The sequence below is a fragment of the Entelurus aequoreus genome, linkage group LG09 (genome assembly GCF_033978785.1).
Source record: "Entelurus aequoreus isolate RoL-2023_Sb linkage group LG09, RoL_Eaeq_v1.1, whole genome shotgun sequence".
Lineage (NCBI taxonomy): Eukaryota > Metazoa > Chordata > Actinopteri > Syngnathiformes > Syngnathidae > Entelurus > Entelurus aequoreus.
Genome location: NC_084739.1, coordinates 66222695 through 66243959, shown reverse-complemented (window position 1 = coordinate 66243959; position 21265 = coordinate 66222695). Strand labels below are relative to the sequence as shown.

General features: G+C 43.7%; 2 protein-coding genes across 2 annotated transcripts in view; one reads left to right on the top strand and one right to left on the bottom strand.

Moving 5' to 3' along the window:
• Positions 1-24: 24 nt before the first annotated feature.
• ppp2r2d (protein phosphatase 2, regulatory subunit B, delta) lies at positions 25-19945 on the bottom strand. The gene is made up of 10 exons (XM_062059196.1): positions 19746-19945; positions 19558-19632; positions 13703-13800; positions 13457-13622; positions 13279-13391; positions 13032-13209; positions 12791-12955; positions 12547-12716; positions 1468-1559; positions 25-1397 (listed from the first exon to the last, which is right to left on the bottom strand). Exons 1-10 carry the CDS (start codon positions 19750-19752, stop codon positions 1118-1120), a joined length of 1344 nt encoding a protein of 447 aa, XP_061915180.1. The 5' UTR covers positions 19753-19945; the 3' UTR covers positions 25-1117.
• ebf3b (EBF transcription factor 3b) overlaps positions 19395-21265 on the top strand; it is a 459151-nt gene continuing 457280 nt past the window's right edge. The window contains exon 1 of the mRNA XM_062059192.1: positions 19395-20009. The gene's annotated coding sequence lies outside the window, so the exon portion shown is untranslated. The remainder of the gene's footprint in view (positions 20010-21265) is intronic.

Here is a 21265-nt window from a genome sequence, read left to right as displayed (position 1 = left end):
GCATAAAAATAAACCCACCAAAGCGGATGAACACAATTGAAATTTTATTGAACTTTGGTCAGAAATAATAAAGAAGTGAATACATGGCCACCATGTTAGGAATCAATGGACATGAAGTGTTTTATTTGCACTCAACCTTTGTGGTTCCCCGGATTTAGTGACGCCCGGGAAGCACTCTTCTTCACCGCGTGTGTGCGTGTGTGTGTGCAACACGAGGACCTCGCTCTAGAAAACAGGATTTTACAAATAATGCACATGAGGTTCAGGAGCTGTCACTCACAGAAGGAATTAAGGCTGCAGATTCCCTTTGTCCGTCTTGTGCCCAAATCTCACACACACACACACTAGTGGTGTCCAACAGTGGTTGTGGAACCGGTAGCCCCGTTGTAGTAGTTCAATAAACACTGAACCAGCGTTGTAGTAGTTCAATAAACACTGAACCAGCGTTGTAGTAGTTCAATAAACACTGAACCAGCGTTGTAGTAGTTCAATAAACACGTTTGCTGGAGATCTGCGCAGCAAAACCCAACAAAAATAAAAAGAAGACAGTGGTGTGACTGGACATGTTCCACCTCTCTACAACATAAACACATGCAAAGCAATAAAACCTGTTTCCATACTTCTAAATTTAAAAACACGCCTGTCGTTTTGAGTTTTTCTTTTATTATGTGGATGACAAGGTGTACTCGAGTAGATACAGTCAGTGGAATTAGGTCACTGTATTGATGGAGGGGGAGGGGGGGGGGGAGGGGGGGTAAAGAAAAGAAACGAGTCCGCTCTCCAGATTCGCCGCTTCCTCCCGGCCATCGAGGGGGTGTTGCAGTTTTTTTGGGGCCATTAATCCACTCTCCAGGGGGGGCCCCGGAAACGTCTCAAACGACTTCCCGACGGGGACTCCGGGAAACGAAGGCTAAAAAATGTCAACACAAACACTTTTTTTTTTTTTTTTTTTGAGCGCCGTTCTGTCAATTCCACCCAGATAGGACTTTCTGGGTCAAGGGGGAAAAAAAGAAGAAGCCGAGACTCCAAATAAAAACAGACCTAAAAAAAAAAAAAAAAAAAAAAAAAAGGAGGCGTGCGTTGAGATTTCGTCACCCGGGAGGACGAGCGGCTGCTTCTAGTTGATCTTGTCCTGGAAAATGTACAAGTTGTTGGTGGCGGCCACGGCGATGACGTTCTCCTTGGGGTGCCACGCCGTGTGCAGGATCTTCTTGTTGAAGTCCAGGCTGTCCACGCTGATCTCGTCCTTCTTCCGCTTGCCGCCCGTCGACACCTTGCGGGGCTTGAGGGTGGCCCGCGGCTTGCTGCTCTCCCGCGACGCCTCCAGCGTGGTGTCCCGCCGGGTGTTGCGGTCGAACATTCGGAAGAAGTTGTTGTAGGAGCCCGTCATGATGGCGCTGCGGGGGGTGGGGGGAGGAGAAATAGGGTGAGGGAGCGCTCGGGTAAGCACGGGTGGGCGGCACTGACCTGTCGCTGCCGTTCCAGCAGCACTCGAACTTGTCGAAGATGCAGTCGTTTTCATACAGAGAACACAACTTGCTGCGGAGATATTCATGCACCTGCAGGCACACAGTCCAGCATGTCAGTGATGCGTTTACTGCCACACAGAAAGTCAGACAACTCCAACACCGCCCATAATGTGTAATTTCAGGTCCTTTCCCAGTCAGTGATGCGTTTACAGCCACACAAAAAGTCGGATAACTCCAACACCGCCCATAATGTGTCATTTCAGGTCATTTCCTTGTCAGTGATGCGTTTACAGCCACACAAAAAGTCGGACAACTCCAACATCGCACACAGGTAGTTTCCCTGCCAGTGATGCGTTTACAGCCACACAGAAAGTCGGACAACTCCAACACCGCCCATAATGTGTCATTCCAGGTCGTTTCCTTGTCAGCGATGCGTTTACAGTCACACAAAAAGTCGGACAACTCCAACACTGCACATGTGTCATTCCAGTGATGCGTTTACAGCCACAAAGAAAGTCGGACAACTCCAACACTGCACATGTGTCATTCCAGTGATGCGTTTACAGCCACACAAAAAGTCGGACAACTCCAACACCGCACACAGGTAATTTCCCTGTCAGTGATGCGTTTACAGCCACACAAAAAGTCGGACAACTCCAACATCGCACACAGGTTGTTTCCCTGCCAGTGATGCGTTTACAGCCACACAGAAAGTCGGACAACTCCAACACCGCCCATAATGTGTCATTCCAGGTCGTTTCCTTGTCAGCGATGCGTTTACAGTCACACAAAAAGTCGGACAACTCCAACACTGCACATGTGTCATTCCAGTGATGCGTTTACAGCCACAAAGAAAGTCGGACAACTCCAACACTGCACATGTGTCATTCCAGTGATGCGTTTACAGCCACACAAAAAGTCGGACAACTCCGACACCGCACGTTATGTCATTCCAGGTCGTTTCCCTGTCAGTGATGCGTTTACAGCCACACAAAAAGTCGGACAACTCCAACATCGCACACAGGTCGTTTCCCTGCCAGTGATGCGTTTACAGCCACACAGAAAGTCGGACAACTCCAACACCGCCCATAATGTGTCATTCCAGGTCGTTTCCTTGTCAGCGATGCGTTTACAGTCACACAAAAAGTCGGACAACTCCAACACTGCACATGTAGTTCCAGTGATGCGTTTACAGCCACACAGAAAGTCAGACAACTCCAACATCGCACACAGGTCGTTTCCCTGCCAGTGATGCGTTTACAGCCACACTGAAAGTCGGACAACTCCAACACCACACCTAATGTGTCATTCCAGTGATGCGTTTACAGCCACACAAAAAGTCAGACAACTCCAACATCGCACACAGGTCGTTTCCCTGTCAGTGATGTGTTTACAGCCACACAAAAAGTCGGACAACTCCAACACCGCACATGATGTGCATTCCAGTGATGCGTTTACAGCCACACAAATATTCGGACAACTCCAACATCGCACATAATGTGTCATTCCAGGTCGTTTCCCTGTCAGTGATGCGTTTACAGCCACACAAAAAGTCAGACAACTCCAACACCGCACATAATGTGTCATTTCAGGTCATTTCCTTGTCAGTGATGCGTTTACAGCCACACAAAAAGTCGGACAACTCCAACATCGCACACAGGTCATTTCCCTGTCGGTGATGCGTTTACAGCCACACAGAAAGTCGGACAACTCCAACACCACCCATAATGTGTCATTCCAGGTCGTTTTCTTGTCAGCGATGCGTTTACAGTCACACAAAAAGTCGGACAACTCCAACACTGCACATGTGTCCTTCCAGTGATGCGTTTACAGCCACACAGAAAGTCGGACAACTCCAACACCGCCCATAATGTGTCATTTCATGTCATTTCCCTGTCAGTGATGCGTTTACAGCCACACAAAAAGTCGGACAACTCCAACATCGCACACAGGTCATTTCCCTATCAGTGATGCGTTTACAGCCACACAGAAAGTCGGACAACTCCAACACCGCCCATAATGTGTCATTCCAGGTCGTTTTCTTGTCAGCGATGCGTTTACAGTCACACAAAAAGTCGGACAACTCCAACACTGCACATGTGTCCTTCCAGTGATGCGTTTACAGCCACACAGAAAGTCGGACAACTCCAACACCGCCCATAATGTGTCGTTTCCCTGCCAGTGATGCGTTTACAGTCACACAAAAAGTCGGACAACTCCAACACTGCACATGTCATTCCAGTGATGCGTTTACAGCCACACTGAAAGTCGGACAACTCCAACCCCGCACCTAATGTGTCATTCCAGTGATGCGTTTACAGCCACACAAAAAGTCAGACAACTCCAACATCGCACACAGGTCGTTTCCCTGTCAGTGATGCGTTTACAGCCACACAAAGTCGGACAACTCCAACACCGCCCATAATGTGTCGTTTCCCTGTCAGTGATGCGTTTACAGCCACACAAAAAGTCGGACAACTCCAACATCGCACACAGGTCGTTTCCCTGCCAGTGATGCGTTTACAGCCACACAGAAAGTCGGACAACTCCAACACCGCCCATAATGTGTCATTCCAGATCGTTTCCTTGTCAGCGATGCGTTTACAGTCACACAAAAAGTCGGACAACTCCAACACTGCACATGTGTCATTCCAGTGATGCGTTTACAGCCACAAAGAAAGTCGGACAACTCCAACACTGCACATGTGTCATTCCAGTGATGCGTTTACAGCCACACAAAAAGTCGGACAACTCCGACACCGCACATGATATGTCATTCCAGGTCGTTTCCCTGTCAGTGATGCGTTTACAGCCACACAAAAAGTCGGACAACTCCAACATCGCACACAGGTCGTTTCCCTGCCAGTGATGCGTTTACAGCCACACAGAAAGTCGGACAACTCCAACACCGCCCATAATGTGTCATTTCATGTCGTTTCCCTGTCAGTGATGCGTTTACAGCCACACAGAAAGTCGGACAACTCCGACACTGCACATATGTCTGTCATGTCATTCCAGGTCGTTTCCCTGTCAGTGATGCGTTTACAGCCACACAAAAAGTCGGACAACTCCAACATCGCACACAGGTCGTTTCCCTGCCAGTGATGCGTTTACAGCCACACAGAAAGTCGGACAACTCCAACACCGCCCATAATGTGTCATTCCAGGTCGTTTCCTTGTCAGCGATGCGTTTACAGTCACACAAAAAGTCGGACAACTCCAACACTGCACATGTGTCATTCCAGTGATGCGTTTACAGCCACAAAGAAAGTCGGACAACTCCAACACTGCACATGTGTCATTCCAGTGATGCGTTTACAGTCGGACAACTCCGACACCGCACATGATATGTCATTCCAGGTCGTTTCCCTGTCAGTGATGCGTTTACAGCCACACAAAAAGTCGGACAACTCCAACATCGCACACAGGTCGTTTCCCTGCCAGTGATGCGTTTACAGCCACACAGAAAGTCGGACAACTCCAACACCGCCCATAATGTGTCATTCCAGGTCGTTTCCTTGTCAGTGATGCGTTTACAGTCACACAAAAAGTCGGACAACTCCAACATCGCACACAGGTCGTTTCCCTGCCAGTGATGCGTTTACAGCCACACAGAAAGTCGGACAACTCCAACACCGCCCATAATGTGTCATTCCAGGTCGTTTCCCTGCCAGTGATGCGTTTACAGTCACACAAAAAGTCGGACAACTCCAACACTGCACATGTCATTCCAGTGATGCGTTTACAGCCACACAGAAAGTCGGACAACTCCAACATCGCACACAGGTCGTTTCCCTGCCAGTGATGCGTTTACAGCCACACTGAAAGTCGGACAACTCCAACACCGCACCTAATGTGTCATTCCAGTGATGCGTTTACAGCCACACAAAAAGTCAGACAACTCCAACATCGCACACAGGTCGTTTCCCTGCCAGTGATGCGTTTACAGCCACACGGAAAGTCGGACAACTCCAACACCGCCCATAATGTGTCATTCCAGGTCGTTTCCTTGTCAGCGATGCGTTTACAGTCACACAAAAAGTCGGACAACTCCAACACTGCACATGTGTCATTCCAGTGATGCGTTTACAGCCACACAGAAAGTCGGACAACTCCAACACCGCCCATAATGTGTCATTCCAGGTCGTTTCCTTGTCAGCGATGCGTTTACAGTCACACACAAAGTCGGACAACTCCAACACCGCCCATAATGTGTCATTCCAGGTCGTTTCCTTGTCAGGGATGCAGTTACAGCCACACAGAAAGTCGGACAACTCCGACACCGCCCATAATGTGTCATTCCAGGTCGTTTCCTTGTCAGTGATGCGTTTACAGTCACACAAAAAGTCGGACAACTCCAACACTGCACATGTCATTCCAGTGATGCGTTTACAGCCACACAGAAAGTCGGACAACTCCAACATCGCACACAGGTCGTTTCCCTGCCAGTGATGCGTTTACAGCCACACTGAAAGTCGGACAACTCCAACACCGCACATGATATGTCATTCCAGGTCGTTTCCCTGTCAGTGATGCGTTTACAGCCACACAAAAAGTCGGACAACTCCAACATAGGTCGTTTCCCTGCCAGTATTGCGTTTACAGCCACACAAAAAGTCGGACAACTCCAACACTGCACATGCGTCATTCCAGTGATGCGTTTACAGCCACACAGAAAGTCGGACAACTCCAACACTGCACATGTCATTCCAGTGATGCGTTTACAGCCACACAGAAAGTCGGACAACTCCAACATCGCACACAGGTCGTTTCCCTGCCAGTGATGCGTTTACAGCCACACTGAAAGTCGGACAACTCCAACACCGCACCTAATGTGTCATTCCAGTGATGCGTTTACAGCCACACAAAAAGTCAGACAACTCCAACATCGCACACAGGTCGTTTCCCTGTCAGTGATGCGTTTACAGCCACACAGAAAGTTGGACAACTCCCACACCGCCCATAAAGTGTCATTTCAGGTCGTTTCCCTGTCAGTGATGCGTTTACAGCCACACAAAAAGTCGGACAACTCCAACACCGCACACAGGTCGTTTCCCTGTCAGTGATGCGTTTACAGCCACACAGAAAGTCGGACAACTCCAACACCGCCCATAATGTGTCATTCCAGGTCGTTTCCTTGTCAGTGATGCGTTTACAGTCACACAAAAAGTCGGACAACTCCAACACTGCACATGTCATTCCAGTGATGCGTTTACAGCCACACAGAAAGTCGGACAACTCCAACATCGCACACAGGTCGTTTCCCTGCCAGTGATGCGTTTACAGCCACACTGAAAGTCGGACAACTCCAACACCGCACCTAATGTGTCATTCCAGTGATGAGTTTACAGCCACACAAAAAGTCGGACAACTCCAACACCGCACATGTGTCATTCCAGTGATGCGTTTACAGCCAAACAGAAAGTCAGACAACTCCAACATCGCACATAATGTGTCATTCCAGGTCGTTTCCTTGTCAGTGATGCGTTTACAGTCACACAAAAAGTCGGACAACTCCAACACTGCACATGTCATTCCAGTGATGCGTTTACAGCCACACAGAAAGTCGGACAACTCCAACATCGCACACAGGTCGTTTCCCTGCCAGTGATGCGTTTACAGCCACACTGAAAGTCGGACAACTCCAACACCGCACCTAATGTGTCATTCCAGTGATGCGTTTACAGCCACACAAAAAGTCAGACAACTCCAACATCGCACACAGGTCGTTTCCCTGTCAGTGATGCGTTTACAGCCACACTGAAAGTCGGACAACTCCAACACCGCACCTAATGTGTCATTCCAGTGATGAGTTTACAGCCACACAAAAAGTCGGACAACTCCAACACCGCACATCATGTGTCATTCCAGTGATGCGTTTACAGCCAAACAGAAAGTCAGACAACTCCAACATCGCACATAATGTGTCATTCCAGGTCGTTTCCCTGTCAGTGATGCGTTTACAGCCACACAAAAAGTCGGACAACTCCAACACTACACGTGTCATTCCAGTGATGCGTTTACAGCCACACAAAAAGTCGGACAACTCCAACACCGCACGTGATGTGTCATTCCAGTGATGCGTTTACAGCCACACAAAAAGTCAGACAACTCCAACATCGCACACAGGTCGTTTCCCTGTCAGTGATGCGTTTACAGCCACACAGAAAGTTGGACAACTCCAACACCGCCCATAATGTGTCACTTCAGGTTGTTTCCCTGTCAGTGATGCATTTACAGCCACACAGAAAGTCGGACAACTCCAACATCGTACATAATGTGTCATTCCAGGTCGTTTCCCTGTCAGTGATGCGTTTACAGCCACACAAAAAGTCGGACAACTCCAACACCGCACACAGGTAATTTCCCTGTCAGTGATGCGTTTATAGCCACACAGAAAGTCGGACAACTCCAACACCGCCCAAAATGTGTCATTCAAGTTGTTTCCTTGTCAGTGATGCGTTTACAGCCACACAAATTTGGACAACTCCAACACCGCCCATAATGTGTCATTTCATGTCGTTTCCCTGTCAGTGATGCGTTTACAGCCACACAAAAAGTCGGACAACTCCAACGCCGCACATAATGTGTCATTTCAGGTCGTTTCCCTGTCAGTGATGCGTTTACAGCCACACAAAAAGTTGGACAACTCCAACATCGCACACAGGTCATTTCCCTGTTGGTGATGCGTTTACAGTCACACAAAAAGTCGGACAACTCCAACACTGCACATGTGTCATTCCAGTGATGCGTTTACAGCCACAAAGAAAGTCGGACAACTCCAACACTGCACGTGTCATTCCAGTGATGCGTTTACAGCCACACAGAAAGTCGGACAACTCCAACACCGCCCATAATGTGTCATTCCAGGTCGTTTCCTTGTCAGTGATGCGTTTACAGTCACACAAAAAGTCGGACAACTCCAACACTGCACACGTGTCATTCCAGTGATGCGTTTACAGCCACAAAGAAAGTCGGACAACTCCAACACTGCACATGTGTCATTCCAGTGATGCGTTTACAGCCACACAAAAAGTCGGACAACTCCAACACCGCACATAATGTGTCATTTCAGGTCGTTTCCCTGTCAGTGATGCGTTTACAGCCACACAGAAAGTCGGACAACTCCAACACCGCACATGATGTGCGACTTTGGGTACTTAGAAAAGCGCTATATAAATCTCAGGTATTATTATTATTCAAGGTCGTTTCCCTGTCAGTGATGCGTTTACAGCCACACAGAAAGTCGGACAACTCCAACACCGCACATGATGTGTCATTCCAGTGATGCGTTTACAGCCACACAGAAAGTCGGACAACTCCAACACCGCACATGATGTGTCATTCCAGTGATGCGTTTACAGCCACACAGAAAGTCGGACAACTCCAACACTGCCTATAATGTGTAATTTCAGGTCGTTTCCCTGTCAGTGATGCATTTGCAGCCACACAAAAAGTGGGACAACTCCAACACCGCACATGATGTGTCATTCCAGGTCGTTTCCCTGTCAGTGATGCGTTTACAGCCACACAGAAAGTCGGACAACTCCAACACCGCACATAATGTGTCATTCCAGTGATGCGTTTACAGCCACACAGAAAGTCGGACAACTCCAACACCGCACATGATGTGTCATTCCAATGATGCATTTACAGCCACACAGAAAGTCGGACAACTCCAACACCGCGCATAATGTGTCATTCCAGGTCGTTTCCCTGTCAGTGATGCGTTTACAGCCACACAAAAAGCCGGACAACTCCACCATCGCACATAATGTGTCATTCCAGGTCGTTTCTGTGTGGCTGTAAACGCATCACTGACAGGGAAAGTCGGACAACTCCAACACCGCCCATGATGTGTCACTTCAGGTCGTTTCCATGTCAGTGATGAGTTTACAGCCACACAAAAAGTCGGACAACTCCAACACCGCACATGATGTGTCATTCCAGTGATGCATTTACAGCCACACAGAAAGTCGGACAACTCCTACACCGCACATGTGTCATTCCAGTGATGCGTTTACAGCACACAGAAAGTAGGACAACTCCAAATCGGCAAACCCGTCAGCGATCAAGTTCTGTCTCCCTTGTGCTGAAAATCTCAATTTCCCCTCTGGGATTAATAAAGTATTATATCGGATATCGGCAAAAAAGCCATTATTGGACATCTTTATCTAAAAGTATTCATATTCTCTTCATATCATATTATGATGGCTGTCTTGAGTTTCAAATAATTTCTACAACTCTTGTTTTTTTTTGTGATTGGAGCACATACTCGGTCACAAAAAAACATTCATGAAGTTTGCTTCTTTTATGAATTTATTATGAGTCTACTGAGAATGTGAGCAAATGTGCTGGGTGTAAAGTATACATACAGCAATGTTAATATTTGCTTACATGTCCCTTGGCAAGTTTACCTGCAATAAGGCACTTTTGGTAGCCATCCACAAGCTTCTGCTTGAATTTTTGACCACAAAATTGCTGCAGTTCAGCTAAATGTGTTGGTTTTCTGACATGGACTTGTTTCTTCAGCATTGTCCACACGTTTAAGTCAGGACTTTGGGGAAAGGCCATTCCAAAACTTTCATTCTAGCCTGATTTAGCCATTCCTTTACCACTTTTGATGTGTGTTTGAGGTAGAGATGTCCGATAATGACTTTTTTTGCCAATATCCGATATTGTCCAACTCTTAATTACCGATATAAACCGATACTGATATATACAGTCGTGGAATTAACACATTATGATGCCTAATTTTGTTGTGATGCCCCGCTGGATGCATTAAACAATGTAACAAGGTTTTCCAAAATAACTCAACTCAAGTTATGGAAAAAAGTGCCATATTTATTATTGAAGTCACAAAGTGCATTATTTTTTTTTAACATGCCTCAAAACAGCAGCTTGGAATTTGGGACATGCTCTCCCTGAGAGAGCATGAGGAGGTTGAGGTGTGCGGGGTTGGGGGGGGTGTAGGGGTAGCGGGGGGTGTATATTGTAGCGTCTCGGAAGAGTTAGTGCTGCAAGGGGTTCTGGGAAATTTGTTCTGTTGTGTTTATGTTGTGTTATGGTGCGGATGTTCTCCCGAAATGTGTTTGTCATTCTTGTTTGGTGTGGGTTCACAGTGTGGCACATATTTGTAACAGTGTTAAAGTTGTTTATACGGACACCCTCAGTGTGACCTGTATGGCTGTTGACCAAGTATGCCTTGCATTCACTTGTGTGTGTGAAAAGCCGTAGATATTATGTGACTGGGCCGGCACGCAAAGGCAGTGCCTTTAAGGTTTATTGGCGCTCTGTACTTCTCCCTACGTCCGTGTACACAGCTGCGTTTTAAAAAGTCATACAGTGATTCCCACACATTCATTCATTTGTGGCGGCCCGCCACGAAAGAATTACGTCCGCCACAAATTTTATTTTTTTTGTCCTCTCCAGCTTCTCAGGCAAATCATATAGTAGATGTAGATGCCCATATCGGCTGTTCAGATTTACTTTACAAAAGAGAAGTGTAGGATACTTCTCTTGTTGCCTTATTTGTATTTGACTTTATTAAATGTATTTATATTAGAAACACAACATGTGTATATAACAAAGGGTGCAAAGTCTGCAGGCAGTAGGAAACACATGGTTAAGTGTAGGGAGTAAAACTGATGGCAGTCTAAAGTTCAAGATTTTTGGAGCTCTTTGTTCAGTGGATCAGATGTTTGATGAAGCTCTGTGTCTATCTACCACCACTACTGTTTTCTGTTTATTTGTTACTGACTGTGGCAGGACACCTCTGCCTCTGTTTCACTTTATGTTGCTGGTAAATAATATGGTTGTAGTAGTAGGCTTAAGTTAAATTATTTAGTATGCACTAATTAAAGGGGCAGAGCTTTAAGAGACATTTTAGCTTTTATATTTTATAAGATATATTTTTTGTAAGAACCACAATTAATAAATATATTTCAGTGAATAACTTATTGTTCAAATCTGTATATAAATATGTACATAAAGTGTTGTAATTATATTGTAAAATGGATGGATGGATGGACGTTTAAAACAAAACTGTTATTATTAATTAGTAAGTATACATTTTTTGAGCCTTTTTAGAGAAAATCATATCATTGTAGTAAATTATGCAAATTACTTGATGTCATGGTGACCACGCCCATAGCCACGCCCCCACCGCCACAGGTATCTTGGCAGTTTATGGGAAACACTGTCATACATTTTACTTTTTGAAACCGATACTAGAGATGTCCGATAATATCGGCAGGCCGATAAATGCTTTAAAATGTAATATCGGAAATTATCGGTATCGTTTTTTTTAATTATCGGTATCGTTTTTTTTTAATTTTTTTTATTAAATCAACATAAAAAACACAAGATACACTTACAATTAGTGCACCAACCCAAAAAAACTCCCTCCCCCATTTACACTCATTCACACAAAAGGGTTGTTTATTTCTGTTATTAATATTCTGGTTCCTACATTATATATCAATATATATCAATACAGTCTGCAAGGGATACAGTCCGTAAGCACACATGATTGTGCGTGCTGCTGGTCCACTAATAGTACTAACCTTTAACAGTTAATTTTACTCATTTTCATTAATTACTAGTTTCTATGTAACTGTTTTTATATTGTTTTACTTTCTTTTGTATTCAAGAAAATGTTTTTAATTTATTTATCTTATTATTATTATTTTTTTTAAAAGGACCTTATCTTCACCATACCTGGTTGTCCAAATTAGGCATAATAATGTGTTAATTCCACGACTGTATATATCGGTATCGGTTGATATCGGTATCGGTAATTAAAGAGTTGGACAATATCGGAATATTGGATATCGGCAAAAAGCCATTATCGGACATCCCTAACCGATACCGATAATTTCCGATATTACATTTTAAAGCATTTATCGGCCAATAATATCGACAGCTCGATATTATCGGACATCTCTACTTTTAGATATTTAGGGAAAATAAAATAATACATACTTTTATCTTTAATCATGATTTCTGGTTATGTTAGGCCAGCGGAGATGACGGCCCACCATTGAAGTTATCCTTGTTGAAAGCATGATGTACTCACCTGATACGTCTCCACTGGCCTGTTCTCCATATTGAGGTCCCATACTTTGACCGAGAGGTAGTCACGTGTCATCATGTAGCGCCCGCTGTGACTGAACTTCACGTCGGAGATGGACGAGATGATCTCGGAGAAGAACGAGCGGCTGCTGGGGTCCTCGGGCTCCTCGAAGACTTTGGCGAGAGCGGGGGATGGGGGTACGTTAGAAAATGCTGATTCGGAAGTGACGAGCGGGACGACTACTCACACTTGGAGTGCCTGTCGCAGAGTGCCGCCGCTCGCATGTCACACAGGCGAATGGTGCCTTTGCTACTGCTGTACACAAATACATTGCATTGGTGAGGATGGCACTCTGCAGCCGTGATCACTTCAGTGAGCTCCTCCATGTTGGCGGGCTTGATGTCTACAATATCTGAGAGGGGGGGCGGGGTCAAGGGCGGCAACCGGCAGTGTGGCGGCGTGGCCAAACCAAACCAGAAAAAGGATACTAAAACTTCTGTCTGTGATTTCCATGTGCCATAGATTTATTCTTAGGTCATCTGCAGAGAGGTACGTTTCATGGTCACTATTTACAGAAATGGAATTAATGTGATAGGTGTGCGCATTTGCAAAGATCCTCCGTGGGCTGGCTTCTACCATGAGATCCATTGGCATCAGCACCGGTACCTGAAAGGCACCCACAATGCACCTGTCAGGCCGGGTCAAGGGTGAGACGGGTGACAAAAGGGGACGTACCCGTAGAGAGGTGATTCTAAAAGGGTCTAAGAGGCGTCCGTCTTCATATTTCAGGTTGTACCCTTCCGCTCGTTTGTCTCGTTCACTTATTTTCCACAATTTGATAGTTTTATCTGGGAAGAAATGGGGCAAATAAGTGTGCAATATGGAGAGGGGAGGAAAAAAAGTCACCTCTTACCGTTTGTCGAAAGTAGAAAGTGAGCAGCGTTCTGTTGGGGAAGCCATCTAATTTTATTGATTTTCTCCTCAATTTCTAAACTTTTCAAATAGTCAAATTCAGGCTCGTGACTCTGAAAAGTGCTATAAACGTTGTACTCCCCGCGCAGGTGTGGACGATTTTTGGACTGGGGGGGGAAGAAGCAGAAACATCACAATTAAACAATGAATGAATTCAAGTCAATCAATTCAATGCAGGGATAATGACCTCCTGTTCGTGCTGAAATATCACCACTCTGCCCCCTTTGTCTCCCGTGGCCAGCAGCTCTCCGGAATAGTTGAATTCAACCGTGGAGATTATGTCGGCTGAAAATAGAAACAACAAATCCGTGAAGCGGTGTAAAAATATCTGAATTAATTTCCTTATAATCACAGGTAATGGGTGTAGGCCACTGGGGTCAAAGCTATTACATATACTGTAATATTGTACATGATAATTGCGATTTGTTATATATTATATAACAATATAATATATTATAATAATACAATATATCAGTAGGTATTATATGTAAATATTACATATATGTTATATTGCTACTATGGTACATTTTAGTCTACTTTATACCTTTTGTTTTCGCCCTCTTTTTGTGCCCTTGTGTGCATTATCCATCCATCCATTTTCTACCGACTGTCCCTTACGGGGTCGCGGAGGGTGAAGCGGTGTAAAAATATCTGAATTAATTTCCTTACAATCACAGGTATTGGGTGTAGGCCACTGGGGTCAAACTCAATTTATTTTATTTTTTTGCTGCAGCTATTACATATACTGTAATATTGTACATGATCATTGGTATTTGTTATATTATATAACAATAATACAATATATCAGTATATATTATATACTGTATATATAATATGTAAATATTACATATATATGTTATATTGCAACTATGGTACATTTTTAGTCTACTTTATACCTTTTGTTTTCGCCCTTGTGTGCATTATCCATTCGGTGTAAAAATATCTGAATTAATTTCCTTATAATCACAGGTATTGGGTGTAGGCCACTGGGGTCAAACTAATTTTTTTTTTTTTTTTTTTGCTGCATCTATTACATATACTGTAATATTGTACATGATAATTGGGATTTGTTATATATTGTATATATTAGAATCAGAATCAGAATCAGAATAGTTTTATTGCCATTGTTTGAGAACGGGTTCACAAACCAGGAATTTTTCTTGGTGCAAACGTGCGACATAAAACACATATTTGGTAATAAAAAGAGCTGTAACTGAGCTATCAGATAGACTTAGAAGGAATTCAAGGAATTCAAGGAGCTGCTGTTAGGAGTTATTGTTCATTTGCCTGATGGCCGAGGGGAAAAAACTGTTCAGGTGGCGGGAGGTGTGGGTCTGGATGGAGCCTGAGGGGAGAGGGGAGAATAGTGTGTGTCCATATATAACAATATAATATAATATAATAATACAATATATACAGTATATATTATATACTGTATATATAATATGTAAATATTACATATATGTTATATTGCTACTATGGTACATTTTTAGTCTACTTTATACCTTTTGTTTTCGCCCTTGTGTGCATTATCCATCCATCCGTTTTCTACCGATTGTCCCTTACGGGGTCGCGGGGGGTGCTGGAGCCCATCTCAGCTGCATTCAGGCGGTAGGCGGGGTACACCCTGGACAAGTCGCCACCTCATCGCAGTGTGTGCATTATCCTTTCCATCCTTTGTAACTGAGCTACTGTGTGCAACAATTTCCCTTGCGGATCAATAAAGTTTGTCTAAGTCTAAGATATGGCCCGCCACATCATCAAAGGCCTGGAAATAATTTCTGTCAACAAAGTACCGTATTTTCCGGACTATAAGGCGCACTTAAAATCCTTTCATTTTCTCAAAAATCGACAAGTGCGCCTAATGTGCGAAATAATTCTGGTTGTGCTTACCGACCTCAAAGCAATTTTATTTGGTACATGGTGTAATGATAAGTGCGGCCAGTAGATGGCAGTCACACATAAGAGATACGTGTAGACTGCAATATGACTCGAGTAAACAACACCAACATTTTGTATGTTCTATTGAAAACATTAAAACATTACACGCAAGCGCTCAAAACTCCGTCAACATTTTTTAGTACGACTTTGATAAGCTTAGAACCGCACCGCTTGATGGATTGTCGGAGCATTACGGCTACCGTAGTTAGACGTACCAAGTATTATTATGGTGTGTGTATATGGACCGCAAAATTAACAGACATATTACCTGGCATTTTGTTTTGCAATAATATGCAAAGTCAACTTTTCTTACCTTCTGGTACCTGCTGATGTGTATTTGGGATCTGCATAAGTCCTGAAAATGTGCGTGTGTAGCCCGTGCCTCTCTATTTTCTTGTTTTGTGACATTCCCCTTCCGCTGTTGCCATTCCTCATATAAAGTAGCGTAAAGTTCTAACTTATATCTCGCTATGGAAGCACTAAAAACTACCGGTGTAGTGAGTCGGACGTTTTTTTCACGGGACACATTTCGGGCGTTGTTGTTGCACTAGTGAGCCACGGATGAGGAGATGCTGCTCCGTTATTGATTGAAGTAAAGTCTGAATGTCATTAAAACTAGGGATGTCCGATAATGGCTTTTTGCCGATATCCGATATTGTCCAACTCTTTAATTACCGATACCGATATCAACCGATACCGATATCAACCGATATATGCAGTCGTGGAATTAACACATTATTATGCCTAATTTGGACAACCAGGTATGGTGAAGATAAGGTACTTTTTTAAAAAATTAGTAAAATAAGATAAATAAATTAAAAACATTTTCTTGAATAAAAAAGAAAGTACAACAATATAAAAACAGTTACATAGAAACTAGTAATGAATGAAAATGAGTAAAATTAACTGTTAAAGGTTAGTACTATTAGTGGACCAGCAGCACGCACAATCATGTGTGCTTACGGACTGTATCCCTTGCAGACTGTATTGATATATATTGATATATAATGTAGGAACCAGAATATTAATAACAGAAAGAAACAACCCTTTTGTGTGAATGAGTGTAAATGGGGGAGGGAGGTTTTTTGGGTTGGTGCACTAATTGTAAGTGTATCTTGTGTTTTTTACGTTGATTTAATTAAAAAAAACAAAAAACGATACCGATAATATCCGATATTACATTTTAACGCATATATCGGCAGGCCGATATTATCGGACATCTCTAATTAAAACAGTTAGCGCCATCTTTTGACACTTCTTTCACTCCCGTCCTTGCACGCTACACCGCTACAACAAAGATGACGGGGAGAAGACCCGCCCACAAAACGGCGTATCCTGAAGCGACTGTCAGAAAGCAACTCGAAGATGATCTGTAAAACATCATCTATGCAACATTTTGACCAAAGAACCACCATCACATGTTTATAGATCAGTGTTTTTCAACCTTTTTTGAGCCCAGGCACCTTTTTTGCGTTGAAAAAATTTGGAGGCACACCACAAAATCATTAAAAAAAACGAAACTCAGTTGAAAGTAAAAAGTCGTCGCAATTGTTGGATATGACTTTAAAGGCCTACTGAAATGATTTTTATTTATTTAAACGGGGATAGCAGATCCATTCTATGTGTCATACTTGATCATTTCGCGATATTGCCATATTTTTGCTGAAAGGATTTAGTAGAGAACAACGACGATAAAGTTCGCAACTTTTGGTCGCTGATAAAAAAAAAGCCTTGCCTGTACCGGAAGTAGCGTGACGTCACAGGAGGAAGGATTCCTCACAATTCCCCGTTGTTTACAATGGAGCGAGAGAGATTCGGACCGAGAAAGCGACGATTACCCCATTAATTTGAGCGAGGATGAAAGATTCGTGGATGAGGTACGTTAGAGTGAAGGACTAGAGAGGCAGTGCAGGGTGTATCTTTTTTCGCACTGACCGTAACTTAGGTACAAGCTGGCTCATTGGATTCCACACACTCTCCTTTTTCTATTGTGGATCACGGATTTGTATTTTAAACCACCTCGGATACTATATCCTCTTGAAAATGAGAGTCGAGAACGCGAAACGGACATTCACAGTGACTTTTATCTCCACGACAATACATCGTTGACGCACTTTAGCTACGTAGCTAACGTGATAGCATCGGGCTCAAATGCAGATAGAAACAAAATTAAATAAAACCCTGACTGGAAGGATAGACAGAAGACCAACAATACTATTAAACCATGAACATGTAAATACACGGTTTATAATTTCCAGCTTGGCGAAGCTTAACAATTGAAGCTAACTTAGCTACGGAGCTAACGTGATAGCATCAGGCTCAAATGCAGATAGAAACTAAATAAAAAAAACCCTGACTGGAAGGATAGACAGAAGATCAACAATACTATTAAACCATGAACATGAAAATACACAGTTAATAATTTCCAGCTTGGCGAAGCTTAACAATTGAAGCTAACTACGGAGTGGCGGCGGCGGGCGTTGTAGCTTTCGACGACACCCCGGCCGCCATCAGAGTCGGCAAGAAACATATATTTCCCCAAAGTTACGTACGTGACATGCACATAGCGACACGCACGTACGGGCAAGCGATCAAATGTTTGGAAGCCAAAGCTGTACTCACGGTAGTGCGTCTGCTATCCAGCTCAAACACAACACAACCTCCTGGTTGTGTTGCTACAGCCAGCCGCTAATACACCGATCGCACCTACAACTTTCTTATTTGCAGTCTCCATTGTCCATTAAACAAATTGCAAAAGATTCACCAACACAGATGTCCAGAATACTGTGGAATTGTTCGATGAAAACAGAGCAGTTTGTATGGTGACACATTGGGTACGAATACTTCCGTTGCCGTCGTGACGTCACGCGCATACGTCATCATACATAGACGTTTCCAACCGGAAGTTTAGCGGGAAATTTAAAATTGCACTTTATAAGTTAACCCGGCCGTATTGGCATGTGTTGCAATGTTAAGATTTCATCATTGATATATAAACTATCAGACTGCGTGGTCGGTAGTAGTGGCTTTCAGTAGGCCTTTAAAGCATAACCAAGCATGCATCACTATAGCTCTCGTCTCAAAGTAGGTGTACTGTCACCACCTGTCACATAACGCCCTGACTTATTTGGAGTTTTTTGCTGTTTTCCTGTGTGTAGTGTTTTACTTCTTGTCTTGCGCTCCTATTTTGGTGGCTTTTTCTCTTTTTTTGGCATTTTCCTGTAGCAGTTTCATGTCTTCCTTTGAGCGATATTTCCCGCATCTACTTTGTTTTAGCAATCAAGAATATTTCAGTTGTGGGGACATTGTTGATTGTCATGTCATGTTCGGATGTACATTGTCTTTGCTCCACAGTAAGTCTTTGCTGTCGTCCAGCATTCTGTTTTTGTTTACTTTGTAGCCAGTTCAGTTTTAGTTTTGTTCTACATAGCCTTCCCTAAGCTTCGATGCCTTTTCTTAGGGGCACTCACGTTTTGTTTATTTTTGGTTTAAGCATTAGACACCTTTATACCTGCACGCTGTTCCCGACATCAACAACGCAATTAGCTACCGGCTGCCAGCTACTGATATGGAAGAGTATTACACGGTTACTCTGCCGAGCTCTAGACAGCACAGACACTCAACAACAACACATCATGTGAAAACTATAATTACTGGTTTGCAAAAAATATTTTTAACCCAAATAGGTGAAACTAGATAATCTCTCACGGCACACTAGTGTGATGCGGCACAGTGGTTGAAAAACACTGCCCCACAACACTGACAAGTTTGTAGTGTGAGTTCTTACTGAATGAATGAGCTCCGTCGTGACGTCACGGGACAATTTATGGGCGCAGCGCAATGACGTCACGCCCTCGGTCGCTCCCCCTTTAATAGCCTAGCCACCATGTTAGCATACGGCTAGCTAGCAGCACTTTCCTCTCATTGTTGGGGGGGAAAAAAACAAAAACAAAAACCGGACGTTTAATGAATGAACCCACACACGCACTAGCTGCCACTGCTGACCCACGCCGACCGCATCTAGCTAACCCCCGCGAAGCCCAAAAGAGCATCATCATTTCCGCGGCTAGGCTAACGTTAGCATTAGCATTAGCCACATACCTTCCGCGACATCCTCATCTATGGCGCCTTTCACTTGGGAGAAACACCACTGGAAATCATTTCCTCCTGCAACCCCTGCAACATAGTTTCAACAAAAGAAGTGAGAGTTTAGCCAAGTATCACGTTGACAAGCCAGGCCATCATTCTTCACACACAGCTAGCGAGGTGGAGGATATAAAGTATCTCACCCGCCATTGCTTCATTTAGCAGCTTTTACTCTCCACCGCCTTACGATAAAACCCCCCACCCCCGATGACCAGCGCGCCTCTACTCGGGAGAAACGGTTCAGGATCCACAATCCGAGGGTGAAGACTTCAGGGTCTGTCAGGAGCACACAAATTATCCGTGATTTTTTTTTCCTTTTTTTTTCTCTCTCGCTTTCCAAAATGGCGCACGGTACATGGAGCGGTGACGTCATGCGCACCATGCATCTTGCACGCAGCATCACTGACGTGAGTTGACTTTTTGCATCTTTCTCCCCATTTATTTGACCTCATCACTAACAGTTGAGTTTGAGTTTATTTGGAACATGCATGCTCACAACATGATGCATCACAATTGCCATGAATTGATTAACGTGGACTCCGACTTAAAGAAGTTGAAAAACTTATTCAGGTGTTACCATTTAGTGGTCAATTGTACGGAGTATGTACTGAACTGTGCAATCTACTACTAAAAGTTTCAATCAATCAATCAAACAATTTCCAGTTTCTCTTTTCAACATGTTAAAGTTAAGTTAAGTACCAACAAGTTAGGACATAAATCGTGGTCCGAATACGGAAAACCATTGCATCTAATAGAGAGCCAATTACTAGAGTCTGTGAACATTGCTCCAAAGTCAGGATTTGTTTTGGTTGATTTAATGTGCGTACAAAAGTAAACATCAAGAAAGAAAAGTAGCGTCCATATGAGGAGGTGTGAACAAGTTAGGACATAAACCGTGGTCCCAATACGGGAAACCATTGCATCTAATAGAGAGCCAAATACTAGAGTCCGTGAACATTGCTCCAAAGTCAGGATTTGTTTTGGTTGATTTAATGTGCGTACAAAAGTAAACATCAAGAAAGAAAAGTAGCGTCCATATGAGGAGGTGTGAACAAGTTAGGACATAAACCGTGGTCCCAATACGGGAAACCATTGCATCTAATAGAGAGCCAAATACTAGAGTCAGTGAACATTGCTCCAAAGTCAGGATTTGTTTTGGTTGATTTCATGTACGTACAAAAGTAAACATCAAGAAAGAAAAGTAGCGTCCATATGAGGAGGTGTGAACAAGTTAGGACATAAATGGTGGTCCGAATACGGAAAACCATTGCATCTAATAGAGAGCCAATTACTAGAGTCTGTGAACATTGCTCCAAAGTCAGGATTTGTTTTGGTTCATTTAATGTGCGTACAAAAGTAAACATCAAGAAAGAAAAGTAGCGTCCATATGAGGAGGTGTGAACAAGTTAGGACATAAATCGTTGTCCGAATACGGAAAACCATTGCATCTAATAGAGAACCAAATACTAGAGTCCGTGAACATTGCTCCAAAGTCCAGATTTTTTTTTGGTTGATTTAATGTGCGTACAAAAGTAAACATCAAGAAAGAAAAGTAGCGTCCATATGAGGAGGTGTGAACAAGTTAGGCCATAAATTGTTGTCCGAATACAGAAAACCATTGCATCTAGTAGAGAGCCAAATACTAGAGTCTGTGAACATTGCT